This window comes from Carcharodon carcharias, chromosome 26 (genome assembly GCF_017639515.1).
Source record: "Carcharodon carcharias isolate sCarCar2 chromosome 26, sCarCar2.pri, whole genome shotgun sequence".
Lineage (NCBI taxonomy): Eukaryota > Metazoa > Chordata > Chondrichthyes > Lamniformes > Lamnidae > Carcharodon > Carcharodon carcharias.
This window is the reverse complement of record NC_054492.1, coordinates 30,313,049-30,338,430: the sequence shown is the minus strand read 5'-3', so window position 1 is coordinate 30,338,430 and position 25,382 is coordinate 30,313,049. Positions and strand designations below refer to the sequence as shown.

Below are 25,382 nucleotides of genomic sequence, written 5' to 3'. Positions count from 1 at the left end.
GTTCTCCCCTGTTTCCTGGCCAATACTTATCCCTTAATGGGCATCCCTAAGAAAAAGATTATCTGGCCATTACCACATTGTTGTTTGTGGGAGCTTGCTGTGTGCAAATTTTCTGCTGTATTTCATACTTTAAAGCAGTGACTGCACTTTAAAAGTACTTAATTGGGTGTAAAGCTCTTTGTTTACTCCTGAGGTTGTGCAAGGTGCCATAATAATGTCCTAAGTGGCTGGACCCTTATCCTGAGACACTGATTTGTAATTCTAGACTCTTGAAGCAGGGGAAGCAAACTCTCAATCTCTACTTTGTCGGGCCATCTTAAGAATTTTATACAAAAACAGAAACAGAAATACCTGGAAAAACCCAGCAGGTCTGGCAGCATCTGCAGAGAAGAGTACAGTTGACGTCCCTCTCCCTCTTTAAGAGTTTTATGCTTATCAATGAGATCTCCAGAGGTTATAAGTCCATTCCACTCAGTCTTTCCACATATGACACCCAGGAATCAATCTAGTGAACCTTTGTTAAGGCATGTATATCCTTTAGTAAGGAGACCAGAATTGTACCTCGTTCAAAGCCCTATGGGCAGGATTTTTCCGTCAGCCTGTGGGGGCGGGCACGATATGTAAAATGGCCCACGATGACATCAGGCATGCGTCCCGACATCATCGCGCTGAGTAGCCATGTTTCGGTCGGTGGGCGCGTGCCGGATATGTAAACGGCCTATTAAGGCTGTTAAGGATTTAATTAAAGTTATTATAAATGCTGCTTGTCAAACCTGAAGGCTGGCGGGCAGGTGAAAAGGCCAAGCAGCCTTCGCGTTTTTTAGGAAACCTCATCCACGAGCAGGATGAGGCTTCCTAATGCTTTTATTAAATAAATAAAAATATTTTAATTAATATAAAAACATGTCCCAACTCATATGACACAGTCACATGAGGAGACGTGTTTAAATCAATTTATAAACCTTATATTTAATTTTTTGAACATAGATTCAATCTCCCTGAGGCAGCTGCATGCCTCAGGCAGATTGAAGCGCTTTTTCACACACGTGCATGAAAGAGCGCTGGCCCTGACTCTCCCTCCTCCCCCTGCCCGCACAGGTAGCACTGAGCCTTAATTGGCCCGCCCGTGTAAAATGGCGGCGCGGGCGGCGATCGGCTCCGCGCCTGCCCCCGCCCGCTCCCACCCCACCCACCATATGAAAAATCCTGCCCTGTATAAACTTGCCTGTTATGGATGTTTCTGCAAGTATATTTTGTATCGTCAGCCAGATAATGTAAACCCATCACCACCTACGAATCAACGAGCCAAGCTACTCAAAATTCCACGCTGATGGTGCAGAAGTTTAACTGATGGCCTATGCTTTCCCATAAGTTGATACCTAATCAATTGTTAAATGATGTGTAGCCCTTGTCCCATTGCTGGAATTGTTGCCCCTTGTTGACATTCACAGTGCTGCTGTGATGCCTATTGCTTACACTGACAATCCACTCTGCAGCATTGGAATCAACACACCATCTAGAATTTACTGGGCTGGAGGAGGAGTGCCGAATAAACACTTGTTGTTGGGCAGTTAGTGCACAAGCAAAGTGGGAGATAAAAATATGCTGACAAGAAAATTTGTGGCTTAACAGAGTCCTGCCCTATTGTTCGCAATATTTTTAATTTAGTTTAGCAGAATGGAGGTGCTTTGACGGAATGTGTGAAAAGCTTAACACTCACATTCTGGGTTGTCTCTTTGTCCACTGCATGAGACTTTCACACCCAAATGAATCATGGCATCATCAGCCTTTTGCAGAAAGGTGCTTTCACAATGACAAAGCCAGAACTCTGGGACATTGTTCTTTAAGGATGAAATGTCTTTCGTTAGAAGGGGAACAGATTCTTATATCATCAGAGTGTGACAATGATATGATGTGACATTGTTTGTGTCCTTGAATCATGGTTCCAAAAGATATAAAAAAAAATCTTTCTTTGTTCCCTCACTACTCTGAAGCCCAGATTCTTCCTCGGGTGCATTATCACAGGTACCAGTAATCCTTTAGTTCCTTAAAAGAATGAAGAGGCACTGGAGAAGGGTAGAGAAGTTTTAGAAGGATGATACCAGAATTGCATGGATATCAGGAAAGAATTCACAGGCTGGGTCTCTTTTCTTTTGGGAGGGGGTGGTGGAAAAAGAAGGCTAGGGAGTGACCTAATAAAGCCCTTTAAGATTATGAAAGGTTTTGATAGAATGGATACAGAGAGGCTGCTCACATAGAAAGGACACTTGTGGGGAAGATCGTTACTAGAGGCCATCAATATAAGATAGTCAACAAGAGGCCCAAAAGGAAAGTCAGAAGAAACTTCTTTACACAGAGTGATGAGAATGTGGAACCTGCTAACACAGGGAGAGCTTGAAGCGAATAGTATAGATGCATTTAAGGGGAAACTTGATAAACACACGAGTTCCAATAACAGAGGAGGAAAGAAGGAAGGAGGCTTGAACTGATTGGGCCAAATGGCCTGTTTCAATGCTGTATGTTCTATCTAATCCAATGAAATCCTTACCCAAGTTCCTACTTTTCACATGTTAGGCTAGATATTGATTGTGGATAGCTCCTCAGTGGAGAGTATTATAAATAATTGTGTCCTTACTCAAGTTTGTACGTGTGTACTTTTTTTGTAAGTGTCACTGGACAGCAATCAACAGTGGAACGGCTAATTTATCTCCTTAACAACCTAGAGGTGAAAAGGCCAGTTGTTGTGCCCCAGTTACAGTTTTGGCTGATTTTAATCAGTTTAGCACACTGAGACATGCTAGTCTGTAAGGCTCAGTAACATAGAAACGTAGAAAATAGGAGCAGGAGTAGACCATTCGGCCCTTCGAGTCTGCTCCGCCATTCATTATGATCATGACTGATCATCCAACTCAATAGTCTGCTCCCGCTTTCTCCACATATCCCTTGATCCCTTTCGCCCCAAGAGCTATATCTAACTCCTTCTTGAAAACATACAATGTTTTGGCCTCAACTATTTTCTGTGGTAGCGAATTCCACAGTCTCACCACTCTCTGGATGAAGAAATTTCTCTTCATCTCAGTACTAAATGGTCTACCCCATATCCTCAGACTGTGACCCCTAGTTCTGGACTCCCCCACCATTGGGAACATCCTGCTTCTACCCTGTCTAGTCCTGTTAGAATTTTATAGGTTTCTATGAGATCCCCCCTCAACCTTCTGAAATCTAGCAAATATAACCCTAACCAACTCAATCTCTCCTCATATGTCAGTCCCGCCATCCCAGGAATCAATCTGGTGAACATTCACTGCACTCCCTCTATAGCAAGAATATCCTTCCTCAGATAAGGAGACCACAACTGCACACAATATTTCAGGTGTGGTCTCACCAAGGCCCTGTATAATTTCAGCAAGACATCCCTGCTCCGGTTCTCGAATCCTCTCACTGTGAAGGCCAACATACTATTTGCCTTCTTTACCGCCTACTGCATGCTTACCTTCACCGACTGGTGTACGAGCACACCCAGGTCTCGTTGCGCATTCCCTGCTCTCAATTTATAGCTATTCAGATAATGATCTGCCTTCCTGTTTTTGCTACCAAAATGGATAACCTCACATTTATCCACATTACACTGCATCTGTCATGCATTTTCCCACTCACTCAGCTTGTCCAAATCATCTCTGCATCCTCCTCACAGCCCACCCTCCCACCCAGCTTTGTGACATCTGCAAATTTGGAGATATTACATTTAGTTCCCTCATCTAAATCATTAGTATATATTGTGAATAGCTGAAGTCCTAGCACCGATCCCTGCAGTACCCCACTAGTCACTGCCTGCCATTCGGAAAAAGACCCGTTTATTCCTGTCTGCCAACCAGTTTTCTATCCATCTCAATACACTACCCCCAATTCCATGCACTTTAATATTACACACTAATCTCTTAAGTGGGACTTTGTCGAAAGCCTTCTGAAAGCCCAAATAAACCACATCCACTGGCTCCCCTTCATCAACTCTACTAGTTACATCCTCGAAAAATTCCAGTAGATTTGTCAAGCATGATTTCCCTTTCATAAATCCATGCTGACTCTGTACGATTCTGCCACTGTTTCTCAAGTGCTCAGCTATTAAATCTCGTATAATGGACTCTAGAATTCTCCCCACCACCGACGTCAGGCTGACTGGTCTATAATTCCCTGTTTTCTCTCTACCTCTCTTTTTAAATAGTGGGGTTACATTAGCTACCCTCCAGTCTGTAGGAACTGTTCCCGAATCAGTACTACAGGCACTGCATTTACCCATGAAATAATCAGAAGACCCAGTAAAGCATTGTTTTCATGAATCTCCTTTTATACTTTAATACTGTTATAATTCAGCTTATTCCCCTTGTTCAAGCTGAATTTGTTTTTCTCTTTTGTCCTGTGCAGTCCTGCGATTGATGAAACCTCCCTTGCTTCTTGGCGGGTTTTGTCTCAGTCGACTGACTCTCTAAACCACATAAAACAAGTGACAGAGTCGATGGAGTCACTGACTGATGAAGGTAAGAGTAGTGTTTAGTGTGTGGTTCCTTATTTTACTTTAAAACTTTTAATTTATGGGCCTTTGGAAAGCTGAAAATGAAGTACTGATGAAAGAGTAAGGAGGCAAAACACAATCCCCTTTTACAAAATGATAAACACAAAGTGTTAACAACACTCAAACGATGGCAGCATCTCGCCAAAGGGAAGAGGATTACTGAATCCCACTATATGTGAGTCCTATGCTGTGCAAATGATAGCCTGAAGCCTTCAAATAATATTTCTTTGACTGCTATTATAGTGGAGACAGTTAAGCCATTTCATACTTTGTTCAAATACTAATGCTTACAGAGCATCATTTCAGAGGCTAAGGACATAGCCTGAGCTGGGCCAATGAGATCTGACATAACAGAACATTAAAATCTAACCATTCAGGTCAGGATCCACCTCTGAATATCTTCACTGAGTTATACATAATCACCAAGATCCTAATCTATTCCTAATGCAGTTGGATAATGGTCTGCCAAGATAAGAGTTGAAAGAAGCTCAGTCATCAGTACAGAAAGTAACTTAGCGATTTTAACCCCTGGGCAGCATGCACAAAGTTGAGGATGTAAGGCTTCATTGAATGAACTACCACTACTGGCTATATTAATAGGAGGTCTTGTGGTGCATTGGGGTAGTGTCCCTACCTCTGGGCCAGAAGCTCTGGGTTCAAGTCCCTTCCAAGACTTGTTGGCCATGGAAGGAGCGTTCATGATGTAGTTCAATAAGCTGATAATCTGTTTGGGAATCTTTCCACCACCTCCCCACTAAGGCCCAAAGGGAAAAAATATGCATACATGCGTGAAGATGCACTAAAAAAAACCTGCCTATATTTAAAATATATCTACTTTATTCCTAGTGAACCTCTGTAGTAGGATGGTATGACTGCAAATCAATGGTTTGAGAATTAATTTACACTTGGCATTAAATAACAATATAAAGTACATTTAAAGAACAAGAATTATGCATCATTTATTTGAGGAGCTCAGATGCCTTCAGCCTGTGTAAAGTGGCCATTACAATATACACCAGTGATATTTGAGCCCTGAATTATTGCAGTGACCATCAAAATGTGATGTTTCAATCTCAAACATTGCTGCCAGTCAAGTATGTGCGTATGTGGTGACGTTTGTTTACAGTAATTGCTGGACATTGGTGTTTATTGTCAGACTCTGCATTTGTACTCCACGTTCCCACAGGTACAGATGTCCTGGATGGGCAGCTGATGGGAGAATTTGAGTCGGATGCTAAAGAGCTGGAAGCGGACTCCTGGAGTCTGGTGGTAGACAACAACTTTGTGTGTCAGCAGAAGAAAGAAGTGATTAAGCGGCAGGATGTCATCTATGGTAAAAGTTGACATTATTGCTATTTTAAATGAGGTCACTTTGACATTTAAAGAGTTTACAGGAACAGAAGGAGGCCATGAAGCCCAATTAGTCTTGTCCTTTTTCGTATATGAACCCCACCAACCAACATTCTCACTATATCCCTCAATCTGATTGCTAGGAATGCACTTGGATTCCCCAAGGTCCTTCCTACACCTCTATTAGCTCAGCTGTAAAAGTTCACTCTTTTTGCTCTTATCATTTGATGAGTTGTTTTCACTTTATATCAATGAATCTCAAGAGGAAAAGACTCAGCATACAGACTGACTCTGGGATTAGAGAGAGCGAGATGATGAGATAAATAGAGAGGTTAGATGGAGCGAGTTGGGAAAACTGAGAGGAATCTCACTGTTGGGTAGTTGAGGATGAGGGCAGTGTGTTTAAAAATAAGCCTGAATGCAGTAGAATGGAGGGTGGAGAAAATGCATGCATTTGGAATTAGAAAGAATAAGAAAGGAAATTCAAGAGAAGCAGTGACCACCAAATTTTGAGACCATGAAAGTTGTAGCAGGGAAGAGGGGAATGGAAAATTTATGCAAACGGTCTTGGTAATATGCAAATAACATTGTGTGTAAGGAACAGTACCAGTGCCCTGGTATTAGTGCAGGACCCTGTGTATGCTTGACACCCTACTGATTGAGATTTTGCTTCTACAGAGTTAATGCAGACGGAAATGCACCATCTTCGAACCCTGAAGATCATGTCTGAAATCTACAGCAAAGGGATGACAAAGGAGCTGCAATTTGAAACCTCAACAGTGGAACGTATCTTTCCCTGCTTGGAAGATCTGATTGATATTCACACACAGTTCTTCTATCGGATTCTAGAGAAGAGAAAAGAATCCTTGGTAGCAAACAGTGACCGGAACTTCTTTATTAAAAAGATTGGTGACATCTTGATGAATCAGGTAAGGAGGATTCATGGTGTTGAGGTGTCATTAATTCTTTTGAAAATTAAACCTAGAGGTGAAGTGTCCAAATTGTAACACGTGGGCCACGTATAAACTTAGAGGGCTACAGGGATAGAAGTAGTGAATGGGACTGACTGGATTGGTCTACAAAGAGCCAGCATGAACTGAATGGGTGGAATCGCCTACTTCTCTGCTATTCTGACTCCAACATGCAACCTTCAGGCAACCTGTTTTTCTGTTTAAGTTTTATGAGCCTGTAGACTTGGATAGGACTGTCCTTAGTGCTGTTGTTGTACTATTGGTGAATAAATTTTAACCATCAGAACACCAAGATAGGTGACTATCAAGTCACCAGCCAGTCGATGGCAACAGAGATTTAAACTTTATATGTGGTTCACAAGCCTACAGCCCATCAAGACAAAAGCACGACATCCTGGACCAGCAATTGAAAAATAAGAATGTAAAGACACAGGAAATAGGAGCAATAGTAGACCATACAGCCCCTTGAGCCTGCTCCATCATTCAGTATGATCATGGCTGATCTGCTGCCTCAACTCTTCCCTGCCCACTCCTCATATCTTTCGATTCCCTTAGTAATCAATCTCGATCTCAGTCTTAAATATACTCCATGATGGAGCATCCGCAACCCCCTCAGGTAGACAGTTCCACAGATTCACAAACCCCTGCATGAAAAAATTTCCACTCATCTTGATGATAAAATGTGTTGTATTCCCCCAAGTATGTTTATGGGTTCAGGCTCTTTAAACAAATAATTTCTTCTGAGGTGTTTTTTGAAGATTTCAAGATGACAGTCAATAGATTTTGATTGGTAGGGCTAACAATTGATATGAGTTTGAGCTGCTGATCAGTCATCATTGACAGGCTCAAGGGGCTAAATGGCCTACTCCTGTTTTATGAGTTTAATATATTTTTTTAAAGCAATGACTTTTTGTCCTGATGCACCTCTCCCCTCCTGGAAGTGCTGCTTCATGTTAGGATGCAGGTCTGTGGTCACTGTTTGTCTTCCACTGCTTTTAGCCAAGTTGCCAGTCTTTGAGTGAAGTCAGATGATTACTATTGAAAGGATATTTGATGTGAAAGGTCACAGACGAGCCTGATCAGGGCCTCACCCTTCATCCACATGTGCAATCCTTCCAGCAGATGTGACTGGATAGTAATCATAGAATCGTACAGTACAGGAAGCCATTCGATCAATCATGACTGTGCCATGATTTAGGGAGAAAGGAAGAAGAAAGAAATTACCTTTATATAGTGATCTCGGGACATCCCAAAGCACCTTACTGCCAATGAAGTATTTGTGAAGTGTAGTCAGTTGTAATCTAGGAAATGCAGCAACCAGTTTACGGGTGGGGAAGCAAGAAGGTGGTGTTTGGCCATGATGTGGGGCAGACTTGATTGGTCCACTGGTCTTTTCCTGTCTATCAATTTCATATATTTGTAGGTAATCTGTTTTATTGATGCTGATTGGGGAATAGGTGTTGGTCGGGGTCTGGAGAGAACTCTTCTATTCTTCAAAATAGTGCATTAGGATTTCTCACATCCACCCAAGAGAGAAGACAGGGCCTTGGTTTAATGTCTCACCCAAAAGATAGTACTTCTGACCATGCAGCGTTCCCTCAGTACTGCACTGGGTGTGTCAGCATAGACTGCGTGTTCAACCCTCTGGAGTGGAATCTGAACCCATGTGTTTCTGACTCCGAGATGAGAGTGCTACCCACTGAGCCATGGTTGACCACAAATAAACAAGCTACTGTGATCAGCTAACTTGGCAAAGATTTGGCATCACACCTGGTACTTTCATGATCTGTTTGAATTGACACCAAACTGGGCAGTGATAGAACAACCACTTAGAACGTCAATATGCGCAAATCAGGCGTGCATTAGTTTCTGAACTTGGTCTCCAGTTGTAAATAATGGCATTGTCATTTTGACGCAGAGGAGCTGGTGCAGAGGGACAACACCAATTGGAGTTAAATTTTGCCACGAGGGGTCTGCACTGACGGACATTCCACCTTTCGAACAAGATGTTAAACAGGAAAGGTTATGCAACTCCCTTCAAAATCTTAAAAACCTGAGCATTTTTTTCATTATTCCAAAGACTCTTGAGGCCAACAAAAGCATCTCCTCCTTTCACAACCATGACACCTACTTAAGGATTTACCTGTAATGATAACAGTCTCACTGTCTTTCACGTGTAACATGATGTTTTATTTGATAGTTCTCTGGACCAAGTGCTGAGCGCATGAAGAAGACCTATGGGAAATTTTGTGGGCAGCACAACGATGCGGTGAATTTTTGCAAGGAGCTCTTGGCACGAGAAAAGAAATTCCAGGCCTTTGTCCGGGTGCGTTGTCAGTTCCATTCACCCAAACGTCTGCAAGTTGACTGTAAAGCTGAAGAGTTTGAAGTCTGCTGCCTCATACTGGTCCTATAATGTTTTATTTTGTATTTCCAGAAAAAAATGAGCAGTTCCATAGTTCGAAGATTAGGAATCCAGGAATGTATATTACTGGTTACTCAAAGGATAACTAAGTATCCAGTGATAGTCCAGAGGATAATACAGCACACCAAAGGTAAGCAGCCGGCCTGTGGTATGATCCAATCCCTGTCCTATCGGGGGAGCTGGTTCATTCTAAATGTCTCCAGCTTCTGTTTCTCCCAGTAGTAGGAGCACCACAGACATAGGGATAGGCGTAGATCATTCAGCCCATTGAACCTGTTTAGCCAGCTGACATTCTGGTTTAAGGAATGGTTCCTTCTGTTGGTTGTTATCTTTGACCCCAGGCACTGCCTGCCAATGCTTGGCGTCTAAACACCATGTGTGGTCCACACACCCACTGAACTGAAACCCGGCATACGTCACTGCAGACGAAAATTGAAAAATGAAGTTCACAATTTGTGGTCATACTGTGGTTAGGATTAGACAATAAGAACTGTCAGTCATTATCTCAGTAATTTCAAAAAACTTTTTTTTAATCAATCCCATTCAGGTGGATAGGATGCCTTATGGTAATTTTTTACAGGAAGGTGGAGCAACTGAATGTTTGGGAACTATAAATTCAGTGAGGCACTAATCTTAAAGCCCATCCCACCTGCATTTCAAGCAAAAGCTAGGACGCTTGAAGCAAACTCCAAGGAAAATATGGGTTAAAGTGGTACAAATGAGGAAGGCCATTCCTGCCTCTTAACTCACCCGCCCTATAGTCCGGAATGATTCCAGAATTAACCTGTGGAAGTCAGTTCTTGATGTTGTGAAGGAAACCTGCCCTAGGCCTGCCCTTACCTCTGATTTGTGAAAATCAAGTTGTGGGGGAATTGCTTGCGTGTTTCTGATTTTTAAAAAATTCCTAGTTGGGCCCATCATTACACAGAGAATGTTTCGTCTTGTGAGGAAGAGCATAACGAGAGTCCATCAATATCAGATAGTCACCAAGAAACCCAATAGGGAATTCAGAAGAACCTTTTTTACCCAAGAGTGGTGAGAATGTGGAACTCACTACCACAGGGAACTGGTTGAACTGAATATTACTGATGCATTTAAGGGGAGGCTACACAAGCATATGAGCAAGCAGGGATTGGAGGGTTACAATTATAGATTTAGATGAGGAATGATGGGAGGGGGCTGAAGTGGAGCATTAAATGCAGGCATGGATAGATTGGGCCAAATGGCCTTTTTTGTGTCGTATACTCTAAGTAATAGCTCTGTCCAGTGTAATTATTCTTTTCTCTTGTCTCCACAGAAAATGATGATGATCATGCTGACCTCACAAAAGCACTGGCAATGATAAAAGAGGTGATTGCAGCAGTGGATAACAAAGTAAGTGAATGTGAAAAGAAAACCAGACTCCAGGAGATCCACAGCAGAACGGAGACCAAAGCAATCATGAGGCTGAAGAGTGGCCAGATGTTTGCAAAGGAAGACTTAATACGAAGAAAGCTGGTACACGATGGACCTGTTATGTTAAAGAATGCAGCAGGAAGACTAAAAGGTACAGCCTTCACACCATTTGATTTATGAAGTGAGAGTGACATCTATGAGGGATGTTGGTTGGGTTAAGGCAGGGGTCCACTGCCTATGGCAGAGAGATTCAGTAATGCTACATGTAACATTTCCCCTCCATATGCCAATCTGCAACCAAGGGAGTGAATGAGGAGTGAATGAGCTCCCTGATGCTATCTATTGCTATGAGAATACTTCAGCATTACAAGCTGGGTGTCTCTGTAATTCTCATTTACTCCCTTTGTAGCAGTTTCCAGTTGGTCCGCGTTGTTGTGTTTTTATAATGGTATAAAGGCATTAATCACTCATAGGAGATTGTGTAAATACGTTATGGGTTTGTTTATTTAAACTAGACACAGGAGGACATATATACATGAAAGCTTTGAGGACATCAGCAATAGCACTGAGTGCACAGTGTTCTGTTCCAGGCCAAAGAGAAACTGAGGCTGGATCACATGACATACTTCCTTTCTAGTGATGGCATGCTGCTATCCCTTAAAGGCATATTACAACACACCTAACCTTATTGATCCCAAATTTGAGAGAGAACCTTGATATATTTCTAAATCTAATCACCCTGTGTCCTTTATGCTGCCAGAATCTACATAGTCCCTTTCTGAATCTCATCATAATTTCTTCTTGCTCACCCTTGCTCATGATTTGTCCTATATGATTTTAATGGAAGAAAAAGTTGCCAAACATTTCCATTTACCAGCGCTATGTACTAGTAAGCAGCACAGCTTTCAGTTTAAACTGCAGCAGTGTCTCTGCAGATGCTTTGGGTCCCCCTAACCATAGTGCTTGGCAATCAGTGCCTAAAATCCTTGAGGTTAGATGGTGGAATTTGAATTCAATAAAAATCTGGAATTAAAAAAAATCTGATGATGACCAATTGTTGTAAAAGCCCATCTGCCCTTTAGGGAAGGAAATCTGCCATCCTTACCTGGTCCTACACGTGGCTCCAGACTCACAGCAATGTGGTTGACTCTCAAGGGCAATTAGAGATGGGCAATAAATGCTTATGAGTGTATATTCCATATCAGTCAAATGGAAACTGCATATGTGGGTTAGGGTGGGTAATGGGTTTCTCTGTTGCCAGTCTAGGAGAAGAATAATGTGCATGGAGCACAATGCCTTTGTGATTCCCTTTCCCTCCCCACCACCACCACCACCCCGAAGATCTGCTGATCAACCTGCTTTAATATACGTAAAAGATGAGCAATCATCAAAATATTAACCTGCAGCAAATCATCTAACTCGGAGTTGATGTGACATTGTAAGCTCATTTAATGTAGTGATGACTTTTTGTGCTTCAACTGCCTGTGTCTAAGATGTTTTTCTCTTACTGTGTAGAAGTCCAGGCTGTATTGCTTTCTGATGTGTTGGTATTTCTTCAAGAGAAGGATCAGAAGTATACTTTTGCTGCACTGGTGAGTTAGAATTGCTTTGAGGTTTTATCGTTTTTGAATATTACTTGGTTCCGTTGATGGCACAGTTGCTTATTTAACATTCTGCACAACGCCTTACTGACATATTAGCTAATATTAACCATGATATTGATTCCAATTCTGGTCAAATAAGGAAAGATGATAATAAACACGCAGATAAAGTCAGCTCTAATCTATATGAGTTAATTGGGAATCTCACGTTTGCATTTTTAGATGACGACGCAATTCAATTCTTTACAAGAGCTGAGCTAATGCAGTACTGAGGGAGTGCTGCATTGTTCCTTCATAGCAACATAAAACTGGGAATGGGCATTCATCCTTCAAGCTTGTTCTGCCATTCAGTAGTTGATTCAAGTAAAGAGGGATGGTGGCATAGTAGTATTGTCACTCGACTAGTAATCCAGAGATCCAGGGTAACGCTCCGGGGATTCGGGTTCAAATCCCACCATGACAGATGGTGAAATTTGAATTCCGTGAAAATCTGGAACTAAAACTCTTGATTGTCGTAAAAACTCCATCTGCTTCACTAATGTCCTTTGGGGGTTGGTTAGCTCAGTTTGTCCCTTCTGATGTGCTGGTGTTTCTTCAAGAGAAGGATCAGAAGTATACATTTGCTACTCTGGTGAGTTAGAATTCCTTTGGGGTTTGATCATTTTTATATGTTGCTTGGTTCAGTTGATGGCACCTTTTGACTCCTTTTGGGGGTCAGTTAGCTCAATTCCCGTACCGGCTGAGGTCATCCACGAAGGGCCCCGCCTTCTCAACCTGGGTGGTGACCCTCAGGTTAAACTCTCCACCAGTCATCTTTCACTAATGAGAGAGCAGCCTATTTTCCTCTGGGACTACAGCGATTTTCATATATTTAATTTCGATTCAAGTGAAACATTAAATCCTCTCACCTGTTTGGGTGGTTGTTGGAAGCTGCTGCAGGAAGTCAGTAGGGTTGGCGGTTAGAAGAGATGAAATCACAGTGGACTTTCTAATCCAAACCATTTAAAATAGGTAAAATAACTGGGAAATTCAGGAGTGGAGTCCAGCCCCACCTCTTGCTTCATACAAAATGTCTCCGTGGTCGACACTCCGTTCCCTCCTTTGGCGAGCAGCTGTTTTGGGTGTGTGTTTGCACTTGAATAATTTTACCGGTACGCTTGTCTGTTGTTTGGAGAGGCCGAGGGAAAGAAAGGCTTATGTTAATTCAGCTTCTCACATCCAAACACCTCCAAGCATTTCCACAGCAAGCTATTGCTTTTAAAGTGCAATCACTGTTGTTACACAGGGAAACATGGTAGCTAACTTGTGCACAGCAAGATCCCACGGGACAGGCTTTTGTTCCCACTCGTAAAAGCAGGGAATAAGAAAGCTTTGTGAAACCTGGTGTGGTAATCCTTGGTCGTTTTTCCAACCTGAGCAAACTCTGATTTGATCATTTTTTGCACTCTGGGGTTGGCATTAATCCAATAATTTGAACTCTGGCTAGTGACTGTGTTTCTGCTCAGAATTTGTAGTGAGAAGTTGTAATCACAGGAAATAGGCTAAACTTTTAAACTATTACATGTTTTATTTTGGAGTGGGAAATTCCTCTATTGTGACCATCTCAGTCTTAAGCTAAGAAGCAGCATGTGTCACAAACTAGTTCACAGATATCTGCAGGCTTTTGGGCAAGCTAAGGAAAGATAAGATATTTATCATACTCCAGAGTTTGCTGACATTCATCATCCAACCTGTTGCCTGAAGTGAGCTACAGCAGGATAGTGCTTTCCATGGAGCTGCACTAGAGCAAAGGGGGGATAGAAGCGGAATCTTGGACAATGTGCTTTGGAATTCCTTTGCTACACCTCTCCATCTCGTTTTCCTCCTTTTAAGAAACTCCTTAAAACCTATTTCTTTGACCAAGTTTTTGGCCGTCTGATCTCATTTTATGGCTTGGCTTATTATTTACTTAGCTTTATAATGCTCCTGTGAAAACCCCTGGGACGTTACATTACAGACACTACATAACCATAAGTTGTTGTTGTATCCTGGAGGAAAATGCCACACAGCTTTGTCTACAAACAGCAACTGGAACTATAGGACATGTGGTAGGAGAGCGATGTTTGGGTGACCGCTTGTTAAGTTGCTACAGCCAGACTTCCTGTCTGTCACATGTTTGACATATTACTTATTCAGTCTCTGAGCAGTTTCTATTTGTAGTTAAGAATGACATCACTGTGTGGCTTCTTTAACACTTAGCTCACTAGTTTTAGACTTTGAGTAATCAACAGAATGGATCTTTATATATTATCTGCCCCAGCCCCAGTTAATAGGATAATAATTAATCTTTAACTGGCCCAGCCAGCGAAGCCCACATCCCGTGAATGAATAAAATAAAAAATAATTGCTGAAGGCCCATTCGGATTAGGACATAGGAGTTGGAATGAGCAATTCCAAAGAATTAAGCTGAAAGGAGGATTCGGTGACACACTGCCAACTCTCTCTACCCCAACTGCTTCGTATACGCTGCTTTACACTATTCATTGTGAAGGTGTTTTTTTTTATTCGTTCACGGGATGTGGGTTTTGCTGGCTAGACTGGTATTTATTGCCCATCTCTAATTGCCCTTGAGAAGGTGGTGGTGAGCTGCCTTCTTGAACCTCTGCAGTCCAAGTGATGATCTCCACTGTTTCTGCTCAGAGATCACCTGTTGGCAGCAGTGGTAAAGCAACTGGGTATGAAATTATCTGGTGAATACCACACACAATTTCTGATTCCTGCCATCACTAATGATGGTGTTTCTGCAGGATTTCTTGAAGCTGCTGATGCAGTTGGATGCCTTACTTGTCCACATTACAGCCTAGCATGGAATGGAATGGCAAATCTAACTGATCTGCTGTAAAGATCTCCCTCCCAATAGCTTGTGCCAATGCAACGCACCATTGTACTTCACTAAGTCCTTAAAATGTTTCCCTTGCACATGATGAGAACACTGTAACATTTGAACTGCCTGTACAGGATGTGCTTCCGAGGTTTGTCATTCATCCAAATACCATGTCCTGCCCAGCATAGCTGAGCTTTCATTGGCATTGTCACAAAGTGCTTTGATTTTCCAGAGCCTCCATATCGGGTTCCTGCCCTTTCACATGCATCCTGGTGATGAGTCTTGCTCACCACCGGGCACAATCTAACAGCACTCCCATCCCTAGCACCTCATATTACTTTCCCATCAGTCTGCACCAATTGTTCATTTTCATGTGATTTCCTCCTTTATATTTTAGTCATATTGTATTCCTCCTCCTTTCTCCTAACCTGCCAACCAAAGTTATGACTCCCAAGGTACAGCAGACTGCTAGAAAATTGTTATTGTTTCCAATTGGTCACCAGAGAGTATCTGTCCCTCTTTCTCTCTCTCTCGTTCTCTCGCTCTCTGTCTCTCTTCGCCCCAGCTCCCCTCTCTCACCTCAATTCCTTTCTCACCCCAGCCCCCTCTCCTCCCTTCCTCTTGCCCCATCCCCCCACTCTCCCTCCTCTCGTCCCAGCCCTCCTCCCCACCCTCCTTCGCCCCAGGCCCCCCTACCCCCCCCCCCAACCTTCCCACTCTTACCCCAGCCCCCCCTCCCTTTCCTTCTCTCGCCCCAGCCCCCCTCCCTCTTGCCCCATTCCCTCCGCCAGCAGGATCTTCCATTTCCACCAAAGTCAATGGAGTTTTGAACAGCTCACCACATTTTATGGCCCCCGCCCCTCCTGCTGCAGCTGGGCCCAATGTTATTCTTGGTTCCAACCTCATCAAGTTACTCCATCTTTTCATTCTTAGATGAAAGGGTTACTCCTTTATTTTTTTTTTTCTCAACCCTTGACACCTGTTTTCTAATATTTCTTTTAGGACCAGAAGTCTACTGTGGTGCCCCTGCAGAAGCTTATTGTACGCGAAGTGGCACACGAGGAAAAGGGGTTGTTCCTCATCAGTGCCGCAGCCCAAGTACCGGAGATGTACGAGGTACACGCCAGCTCCAAAGAGGAGAGGACTAACTGGATGCAAATCATTCAGCAGACTACAAGCACAATGTAAATAGCTTTGTGTAGGAGTGTGAGTAGTACCAAGCAGAGAGTGAAATAAATAGCTGATCCACCCCCTTGCCAATCACCTCATTAATATTTCAAACACTTTTCTTATTTTGACAATTTTCAAAGAAAACCAAATCCTAGCAACCTCTCCTGGTGGAGTTAGTAGAATTTACATGCAAGACCGACAGCCAAGGAGAAGAATATTATGCTCTAGCTGAGAAGGAAGTTCCTGGAATTGTGATTGTGAAGCTCAAATTTCCTCTTCACCTTTTACAATTTACCCTGGTCACTAATTATTGCTCTCTCATTGGTCAGTGACCTGAGGAAAAGCATTCTTTTAGCAATATTTCTAAGCTAGACCGTCACTTACTAAACCTGGGGAGGCCCAAAACAAGGGCTGGATACTTGCATTGTTCATTGCTGACTTCAAAGGACAGCTTTGGCCACGGAAAGCACCCATTAGGAATTCACTAGAATGCTGTTCTCAGTTTTCCGTCTGTGATGGATAGTGAGCTCACTCAGCATTACCCAGTTCGTGCAGCTGGTAAGTGAAAATCCTTGGTACAATTGGTAAAAAGGCTCTGCCAACAAGATAACTGCCAATATAACCCTCTTCACTAAGTGGGGTTCTGCCCCATCACCTCTTTTTTTTAATATCACTTGGCAGGCAATTTATCTTTTACTCGTAAGAAATTTCTAATGGTGCCCAACCATTTAAGCCCTACCTTTTCTAGTAGGAGTCTTTATCACCAAGGACAGGAAGCTCGTCAAAGGCTGGGACCATGCCCCAATTCTACTCTATTCAATCCGATCAATGTATTGTGATTGTTCACTTCACCCATAAGAACCCATTTGATCCTTTATGGGCTCCCCACCCTCATTACCTGCCCAATCCCTAGTTTAAGGGACATTAAGTTTCTTTCTTCATCTCTGCTGAGTAAAATCCAACAGTGCTGTGAACATCGTTTCCACCTTTAACCCTCTGTTCTGGTTTGTCCCACAGGGGGCAGGATGAAGATGAAGGAATCCCGAGTGAGTCTGAGGAAGACAGGCGGCAGCTAGAGAGCAGAGCCAAGGAGCTAAAAGGTACATCTGCTTTATTTAATTGGATATATAGAGAGACACAAAATTATATAGAGACACACAAAATTACAACTGAAGGCTTCAGACCTGAATAGTGAATAAGGACGGGGCCTGTGCCAGAGTTTTGGTGTTTGAAAATTCAATTGAAAAGCTTTGAAACTTTGTACTCCGTGAGACACAAAATAGCAGTGGAGGGGATAATGAGCTTTTATTAAGATTATTGATGTCTGCTCGTTTGGAGATTGTTGGACAGGTCATTCAAAACTGGACAGTCAATGATGTACAAGTGTGGGATGCATTCTATTACTGGAAGGAGGGAGATTCAATTTTTCTTGTCAATTTTTTTCTCCACCTCTCCATTTTGAATGTGGTAAGTTGCACACTGGAGGTGGGGTTCCAGTGCAATGGTCATGCCTCTCCAATCATTCATGAGTGAACTTTGACAGCAAATACCAATGAGTTGCCCTATTGGGAGGGAGGGATCATCATCAAGTGGTATTTATATAGCATCTTTAACATAATAAAACAACCCCAAGAGTCTTCACTGGAATAATCATCAATCAATACTTGCACAAAGTCAGAGCCTAAAGGACTATCTGTGTATGTCCTGACTTTCAGAATTTGCTTGACAGGTCATCAACAATGAGTACACCTGAGCATATAATGTATTCTACTACTTAAAGGACAGACTTTGAATTTTCCTTGCCAAGATTTTGTGGCTGTCAGGGGTTATTGGAGGCACACGTCCACTCACCAACAGGGGTCACTGTTTAGCGATTAGGAAGAGGAACCGGGACTGAATTTCCTCTTCCTATCCTGCAGGCAACTATTGCACATCTACAGTCACTTGGGACTGAATTGTTACAGGAAGTGAGCATACCTCTTATAAAAAGTTTGCTTTTGTACAAGTTTTTCATCAATTTAATATGAGAAAATATAAATGAAAAGCTTGCTGAGGAAACTTGTTTACTTTGGTTAGCATCTTTATTTTAACAAAGTTAAGGAAGATTTAATATAAGTTCTGTTTAGGTTGCAACCTGAAATCAAATAGTTTTTTTGCTATCAGAGGGGAATTCAGTTTAATCAGGAACTGATAACTGATCACAGGCTTAATATTTAAAATGTCACTTTCATGTTCACTTTTGCCTGGTGAGATTTTTTCGTGGAAATGTTTTGGGATTTTTCCCCTCCCACTTCTCTTGACGTCTGAGATGTGGTTCCACAGGGGCCAGCAGCCACTTAACCCTTCTGCAGCTGTGAAGTTGGGCGTGGTCACTTCAGTTGGTTCCCATTATCTGAAGGGATCAGAGAGGAATTTTCCAGAGTTCATCTTCCCTTATTGGCCCTGGTGGGGGCGGGTGATTTGCCTCTTCCAGAAGATTACATGGCTACAGGTGGGGAAAGATCTCGTGGGGTGGTAGAAGGGGTATAATAGAAGGGAACGATCCTGTCTTCAAGTTTGCGGCAAGACCAAAGACTGGCTGGTCTTTCCCTGCCCATCTTTTTTTGCATATTCTATATATTTAACATTGGCTGCTACTTGCTTTGTGGCCTCAGAGCCAAGATCAACTCCATCTTCAGCAAGAATACAAGCGTACTTTGCTGCAAGAGGTACTATATGCAGATCAACAGTGCCCTCTTCCCTAGCCCCAGGGCATTGATACAAATTGCAGAACCCCAACTGCCAACTCATTGGAATCCACCGACTCGGCATCGTTAAGATTGAACCTGAGGCTTTCAGCTGTAATGTTGAATACCACTTTGGTATCTCCCCTCTCTGACTGACTTCCCATTCTTCTGCTGTGTTGTTGATTTTCTCCTCCCTTTCTGCCTACCCACATCCTGTGCGACAGTTTAATGGTGTTCAGTAATTCCATTTTATTCTTTGAAACACAGAGAAACTGCAGGAAAGAGACCAACAAATCCTTTCGCTCTTGGAAGAAAAACTGAGACTGTACAAGGAGATGGCGGAGACCAGTGGGCACGAAGAAGCTTCTCAGAGTCTGAATACCAGGAACTTCTTCAGAGCAAATTTAGAGGATGCCCCAAAGGGAGAGTCACTGCTCAAAGACGCAATGAAAGAAGGTCAGTTCAGAACAAAACTGGGGTCAAACTGTGATTGGTCATGTATTCCTGGGGCTGTAAATGCAGCAATTTATTCAGCAAAAAGATGATAAAATTCTGGAACAGGTCATCGGTGGGCATGTCAGGGCAGAAAACTTAGTGAAGATTTTATAAAGAGCTTGGTTAAATTCATATTTGGAAAGCGGATAGAGGACCTTTAGTCCTAAAATCATAGTCAGGAAGCTGATGAGTGGTTGTTCATGGGTAGCCTAAATACAGCAATGGTCTTTTGTTCAAAACATTACCATGTAGTTAAACACCACTCACCAGTCTATAAACAGAATTGGCAGCCTGCACGATAGAAATGGCAGAGCACCAGATGAATTTAAAGGACTCTCAATAAATCATTATTACCCCAGTCCTGGAGGTTGGCAATTCGCAGCCCCATGAGAAAATCTTATTTTCCTATGTTTTTTTGCACATCTGACTCATGCCAAGCCGTTCTGTTTACTAACCGACTCCGAAGTGGTCTTAAACCAACAAACACTTGCAAGTTATTACTTTAAATGGTGATGTGTGGCCTGTCAAGACCAAATAAGTGGAACCTCATACCCAAGTGAGAATAAGCAACTGAAAATTTCCTTTACATTGAGATTTTAAAAATTTTCATGAGTGGGACATGGGTATTGCTGGCAAGGCCAGCATTTGTTACACATCCCATGTTGCCCTTGGGAAGATGGTGGGCCACCTTACTGAACCACTGCAGACCATATGGTGAAGGTGCTCCTTCATGGTGAAGTTCCAGGATTCAAAAAGAAGGATCCAAGGTGAAGGGCAAGACCCCTAGATGGAGGACACTAACAATGTTGAAACGACATGAGTTGGGGCTTTTTGACACCCACTGTCCCTGAATCCCATTGTGTGACAACACCAGAGCATGGCATCATTCACAGTATAAACTGAAGTGATGAGTTCTACTGACCTGTTCGCTGCTCCAATGGCTCAGAGGATAATTACACTACCCCGTGTGGTACTGAGCTACGCAGATCACTGAGGTCCCAGGTTCAATCCTTGGTCTGTGCTCATTAGGTGATATAAGCTGGAGTTGAGGCTAGGGCAGTCCTGTGGGTTTCGGTGCCCCTGTGCTTATGGGAGTTGGTGCAGGCAGGGAGAGTAATGGTAGCCTGCATTTCTGATCCCTGTCTGGTTGTCCCTGGTGGAAAATGCATGTGTCCGTGGTTGAATAGCCTAAAATACAAAAGCTGTCACTCGGCTGAAATTCTGGAACTCCTAACCCGTCAGCACCTTTGCCACAAGGGTTGCAATGGTTCAAGAAGGGAGCTTGGCACCGCCTTCTCGAGCCCAACTAGGGATGGGCAATAAATGCTATCCTTGCCAACAAAGCCCATATCCCAAGAATTAATTAAACAAAAGCCTGAGTCTTCAGTAGAAGACGGGAACGGAAAACTGATTAGCTTGTGCACTTTTCAGACATGCAGCAGTCTGCCTAGAGAGATAAGAGATCAACGTCACTGTGCTTTCGTTTTGCAGCCTTTTTGATACTATTATCTGTCCAGAAAGTGTAGTCACTCTGTACACACAAACTGCTGACCGTATCCTGGAAATTACCAGACAGGAGATTTGCTTCAGTTGAAATCAATCAAATCGCAGAGTGCAATCTGAAGGCATGAAAATAAGCTGAGAAGATGCAGACAGACAAGAACAGTTCATGTTCAAACATTTTACTCATCCATGTGTGCAACATTGATGTCTGTTTCTCTGGTTCATTGTGAATTGTTTGTGTTCATCTGAGTGAGGAAAAAGAATACTTTGTAGTTTCAGCTTCCAGCACTGGGACTGGGCCTGCCTGGTTCACGCAATAATTCGGGCTGAGAAAGGCCATTCAACCCAACTTGGATCACCCATGCAGAAAATCCTAATTTCCTCTCCTCCCATTTCAGCACCCAATTGTTTTTTTAAATTATTCCAGGGTTTTCACCCCCCACCCCCCCAAACTGCTCTATCCTGTGAAGAATATCCTTGCAGTAGCATTAGGTTTTCCCTTTATTAATTTGAACCCCTTGTCCCTTTCCTTATCTCGTATTTTAGTCTGATGCCCTCCATTTAGTGTTACATGCTGTCTGCTTTCTTGTGTGCCTCTAGAAGATCACGTCTCTCATCTCCTTTCAAACCTCAGCTTTTCTGCTTTTTGCTTGTAACTCAAAACTTTGACATTAGGAATCAGATCTCATGCAGGTTAGGTGTCAAGTTAAGCAGTCTCTACGCTGCCCCACCAAATATTCCCAGGTCAGGTCCAAAATGGGTTAGATGCAAAATAAAGCTCCTTTAGCAAAATTTGCTTTGACCACAGATGTCCCACAGCAGCCATGTATCATTTCCACTTGCTACCCTATAGCCCCTTTCAGTGAGGTTGCAAATTTAATGGCAACCGAAGGGGGCGCTTTTCTGACTTAGGCCATGTCTGTTGAATGCAGTATTGCTTCTGCCCAAACTCATTTTACACCGGGGCCTTGCAGACAACACAACCTTTCAACAATCTGTCTAGGTTGGTGCAAGTAAGGTCAATGCCTAGCCCACGGCACTAGGAAGTGTTTGGTCTTTGATTAGCATTTCTGTGCAGTGACTAAAGTTAGATGGAGAAATTGCCAATTGAAAAATACTTTATTTTGGATGGACAAGGATGGTGATGGTGAACAGATGTGTTCTTCCATTGTACACACATGCATTACTTCAGGCCCCCATTACCCATTCCCGTTTTTCCTGGGGAACTCTCGTCGCACAACGACCTTCAGACAAGTCAGTGAATTGTACTCTCACTGTTGCATGAAGCACTCCAAGGTAACCTTCCCTGTTTATTCTTTTACCCTACTCTCACCACGTGGAAATACCAGAGACCAATATGGGATGAGAGGGTTGTCCTGTGAAGATAGACTAAGTTGGGTCTATACTCCCTGGAGTTTAGAAGAATGAGAGGTGTTTTAATCGGAATATTCCAAAGAGGCTTAACGGGGTTTACGCTGAGAGGTTGTTTCCCTTGGCTGGGGAATCTAGAACACTGGCACAGTCTCAGGATAAGGGCCTAATCATTTAGGACCGAGATGAGAAATTTTGTCACTCAAAGGATTGTGAATCTTTGGAATTCCCTGCTCCAGAGGGTTTTGGATGCTCCATTGTTGAATACATTTAAGGCTGGGATAGACAGACTTTTGATCTGTAAGGGAATCAAGGGATATGGGGAGTGGGTAGGAAAGTGGAGTTAAGGCCAATGATCAGCCATGATTGTATTGAATGGTGGAGCAGGAGCGATGGGCTATATAATCTACTACAGCCTCTATTTCTTATATTTTTATGTTCTTTATCCTCCCTTCCCCTCCCTCATCAATCAGTGTCTCCCTAGTTCAGCATCAAAGCTTGAAAATGAAGTCTGTATCCATTAGTGTTTGTCCTCACTCCATACAGCTCTTTATTTTAATGTTCAGTACTGGTGAGAGGGCTATTTTGCGATGCCATAAAGATCAAAACAGATTCCACAATATTCAGTTATCGTATTAACTTTTATCAAAATTTGCAGCCAAATATTTGTTGCCTGAACTAGAGAGTGTCTAATGGCAGAAGTCTGAAATATTTTTCTACTGTGTCCGCTTAAATGGCAAAATCGCCCACTGTTATGGTTAGACATTGTAGCCTTTCTAACTTGGGTTGTGTAGTGCACTAGAGTGAGCTCCTGGGGCTTGCAGGTATTTTATTGTTGGGCTGGTGCTGGTCAGCTGTGGCTCAGTTGGTAGCACTCATGCCTCTCGAGTCACAAGGTTCCAGCTTCCAAGATCCACTCCAGGACTGGAGCACAAACATCAAAGCTGACATTCCAGTGCAGCACTGAAGGTGCGCTGCACTGTTGAAGTCACAATGAATTGGATGAGACGTTAAACTGAGGCCCCATCTGCCTGCTCGGGTGGGTGTAAAAATTCCCATGGCACTATTTCAAAGAGGAGCAACGGTGTTATCCCTGGTGTCCTGGCCAATATTTGTCCCTCAATCAACATCACAAAAACAGACTTTCAGACACATTGCTGTTTGTGAAAGCTTGCTGTGCACAAATTTGCTGCCACATTTCCTGCACTGTAACAATGACTACATTTCAAAAGTCCTTCATTTGCTATTGTAAAGTATTTTGAGATGTCCAGTAGTTGTGAAATGCAAGTCTTCCTTTCTGGGACTGGGAGCAGTTTCAGGGCCGAAATTCTGTGTGTTATGATGTGCAAGAAAGTGTCACTCACCTTGAGGTGGGTTAATTGTGGGTTTTCTTGATCTATAACATCCAATAGATGTGCCTGGTTGACAGCGCTGACCTGTTCTTGTGATCATTTTCTCTTGATTTGTTCTAAATTTCTTCCAAGTGTTGACTGAACTCTTTTTATCCAGTCGAAACTCTGCAGAATGTCCTGTCTCTGAGCTTTGGAGGTGCTATCGGACAGCAGACAGCCAGCATGGCAGAGCAGGAGGGAATCACGGGCCACATCTCCTTACCCAGGCGGGCCGAGACCTTTGGAGGCTTCGACAGCCATCAGATGAGTGCCACGAAAAGTAAGTCAGTTTTAGATCAAGGGGCTGATCCTCTTCAAAGCAAGTATATCTACCATCAAAAGAAGACAGAGTGAAATGGAAAACTTGCCCCCAGACCCTTGCAATGTGCTAATGGAGCTTGTCTTGGCCAGGACAGCAGTTGGTATTGCAACAATAATTCCGTGCTTAGGGACGAGAGACGTTGACAGCCAGAGTTCCTGATCATTATTGAATGACCTCTGCTAGAATATGTACTTGTATGAATAGTGGGTGAAAACTGGATCAGGCTTGGCTCTGGTCTCCTTCGTGATTAAACTGATTGCCAATTCTCAGTGCATGGTCCTGGGTTCTCCAATAGGAATAAGTATTGCAGCAGGAATAAAGGGAGGAAAGAGTGTTCAACTCTAGATAGCCAGGAGGTGAAGGTTAGAATTTGAGCCCAATCTTTTCACACTACTTTAAGCTTTTATTTGCAGAGACACACATTACAAGCATGCACCTCCAAACCCAACCACCATAATTTCAGTCTGCTGCTAGGTGAATCCCCAGTTAATGCCCACCACCTGAATACAATTAAACACTCAATTACTATACGCTTATCAAGAGTATCAGAGCCATGGGATAGAACTGTGCCATGACACAAGTCAACTCCTTTACTTGGGAAAATTGATGGGAATGAAGTAGTCATAATGTGTGCTGGGGTTCACTGAACACAGCACTCCAGATGTGGGGTGCTCCCCTCTTGGAGTTTGGTGTTGAGATGTTCCTGTCCAACTGCTGCATCACATCACCTTGTTTTTCTGACTTGGTGATTTAAAAAAAATATATATTTACTTCTCTTCTTATGTTAATTATTTGGTCTTACATTTATTAGAACGAAATACATTCGCACAATTAGAGAAAGCCAGATACAAATGCTACCTGAATCCTCATTCTCCTCTTAAAATCCCTACTAAAGGCTTGCCTCACCTGCCTCATCATCACAAGCCCTCCACTTGCACCCTGCGCTCTTCTGCCTACAGTGCATCTCAATCCACCATAACAGAAACATCCAGCACTCTGGAAATCTCTTCTCAAACTTTTTGCTTTTGTTAGCCCTCTGCTCACTTCAAAAGTCTTCCCAAAATTTGCCTCTTTGACTGTGCCTTTTACCACTTGCTTAAGGGGAAAGCTCAATAACTACATGAGAGAAAGGAATAGAAGGTTATGTTGATAGGGTAATATGGAATAGTGCATGGACCAGTTGGGCCATATGGCTGGTTCTGTGCTGCAAGTTCTATGTAATTCCATTA

At 42.9% G+C, this 25,382-nt stretch overlaps 1 protein-coding gene across 11 annotated transcripts in view; it reads left to right on the top strand.

The window, feature by feature from the left end:
* Positions 1 to 25,382, top strand: part of LOC121270011 (A-kinase anchor protein 13-like) — a 394,374-nt gene that overhangs the window by 348,651 nt on the left and 20,341 nt on the right. For 10 of the 11 annotated variants that reach the window (XM_041175277.1, XM_041175275.1, XM_041175276.1 and 7 more), the window contains 11 exons: positions 4,423 to 4,535; positions 5,727 to 5,903; positions 6,599 to 6,849; positions 9,092 to 9,217; positions 9,329 to 9,446; positions 10,614 to 10,862; positions 12,227 to 12,303; positions 16,178 to 16,359; positions 17,363 to 17,445; positions 19,339 to 19,527; positions 23,950 to 24,111. In XM_041175277.1, coding sequence (XP_041031211.1) covers positions 4,423 to 4,535; positions 5,727 to 5,903; positions 6,599 to 6,849; positions 9,092 to 9,217; positions 9,329 to 9,446; positions 10,614 to 10,862; positions 12,227 to 12,303; positions 16,178 to 16,359; positions 17,363 to 17,445; positions 19,339 to 19,527; positions 23,950 to 24,111 — 1,727 coding nt within the window. The remainder of the gene's footprint in view (positions 1 to 4,422; positions 4,536 to 5,726; positions 5,904 to 6,598; positions 6,850 to 9,091; positions 9,218 to 9,328; positions 9,447 to 10,613; positions 10,863 to 12,226; positions 12,304 to 16,177; positions 16,360 to 17,362; positions 17,446 to 19,338; positions 19,528 to 23,949; positions 24,112 to 25,382) is intronic. The other variant, XM_041175273.1, reaches the window with a different exon arrangement.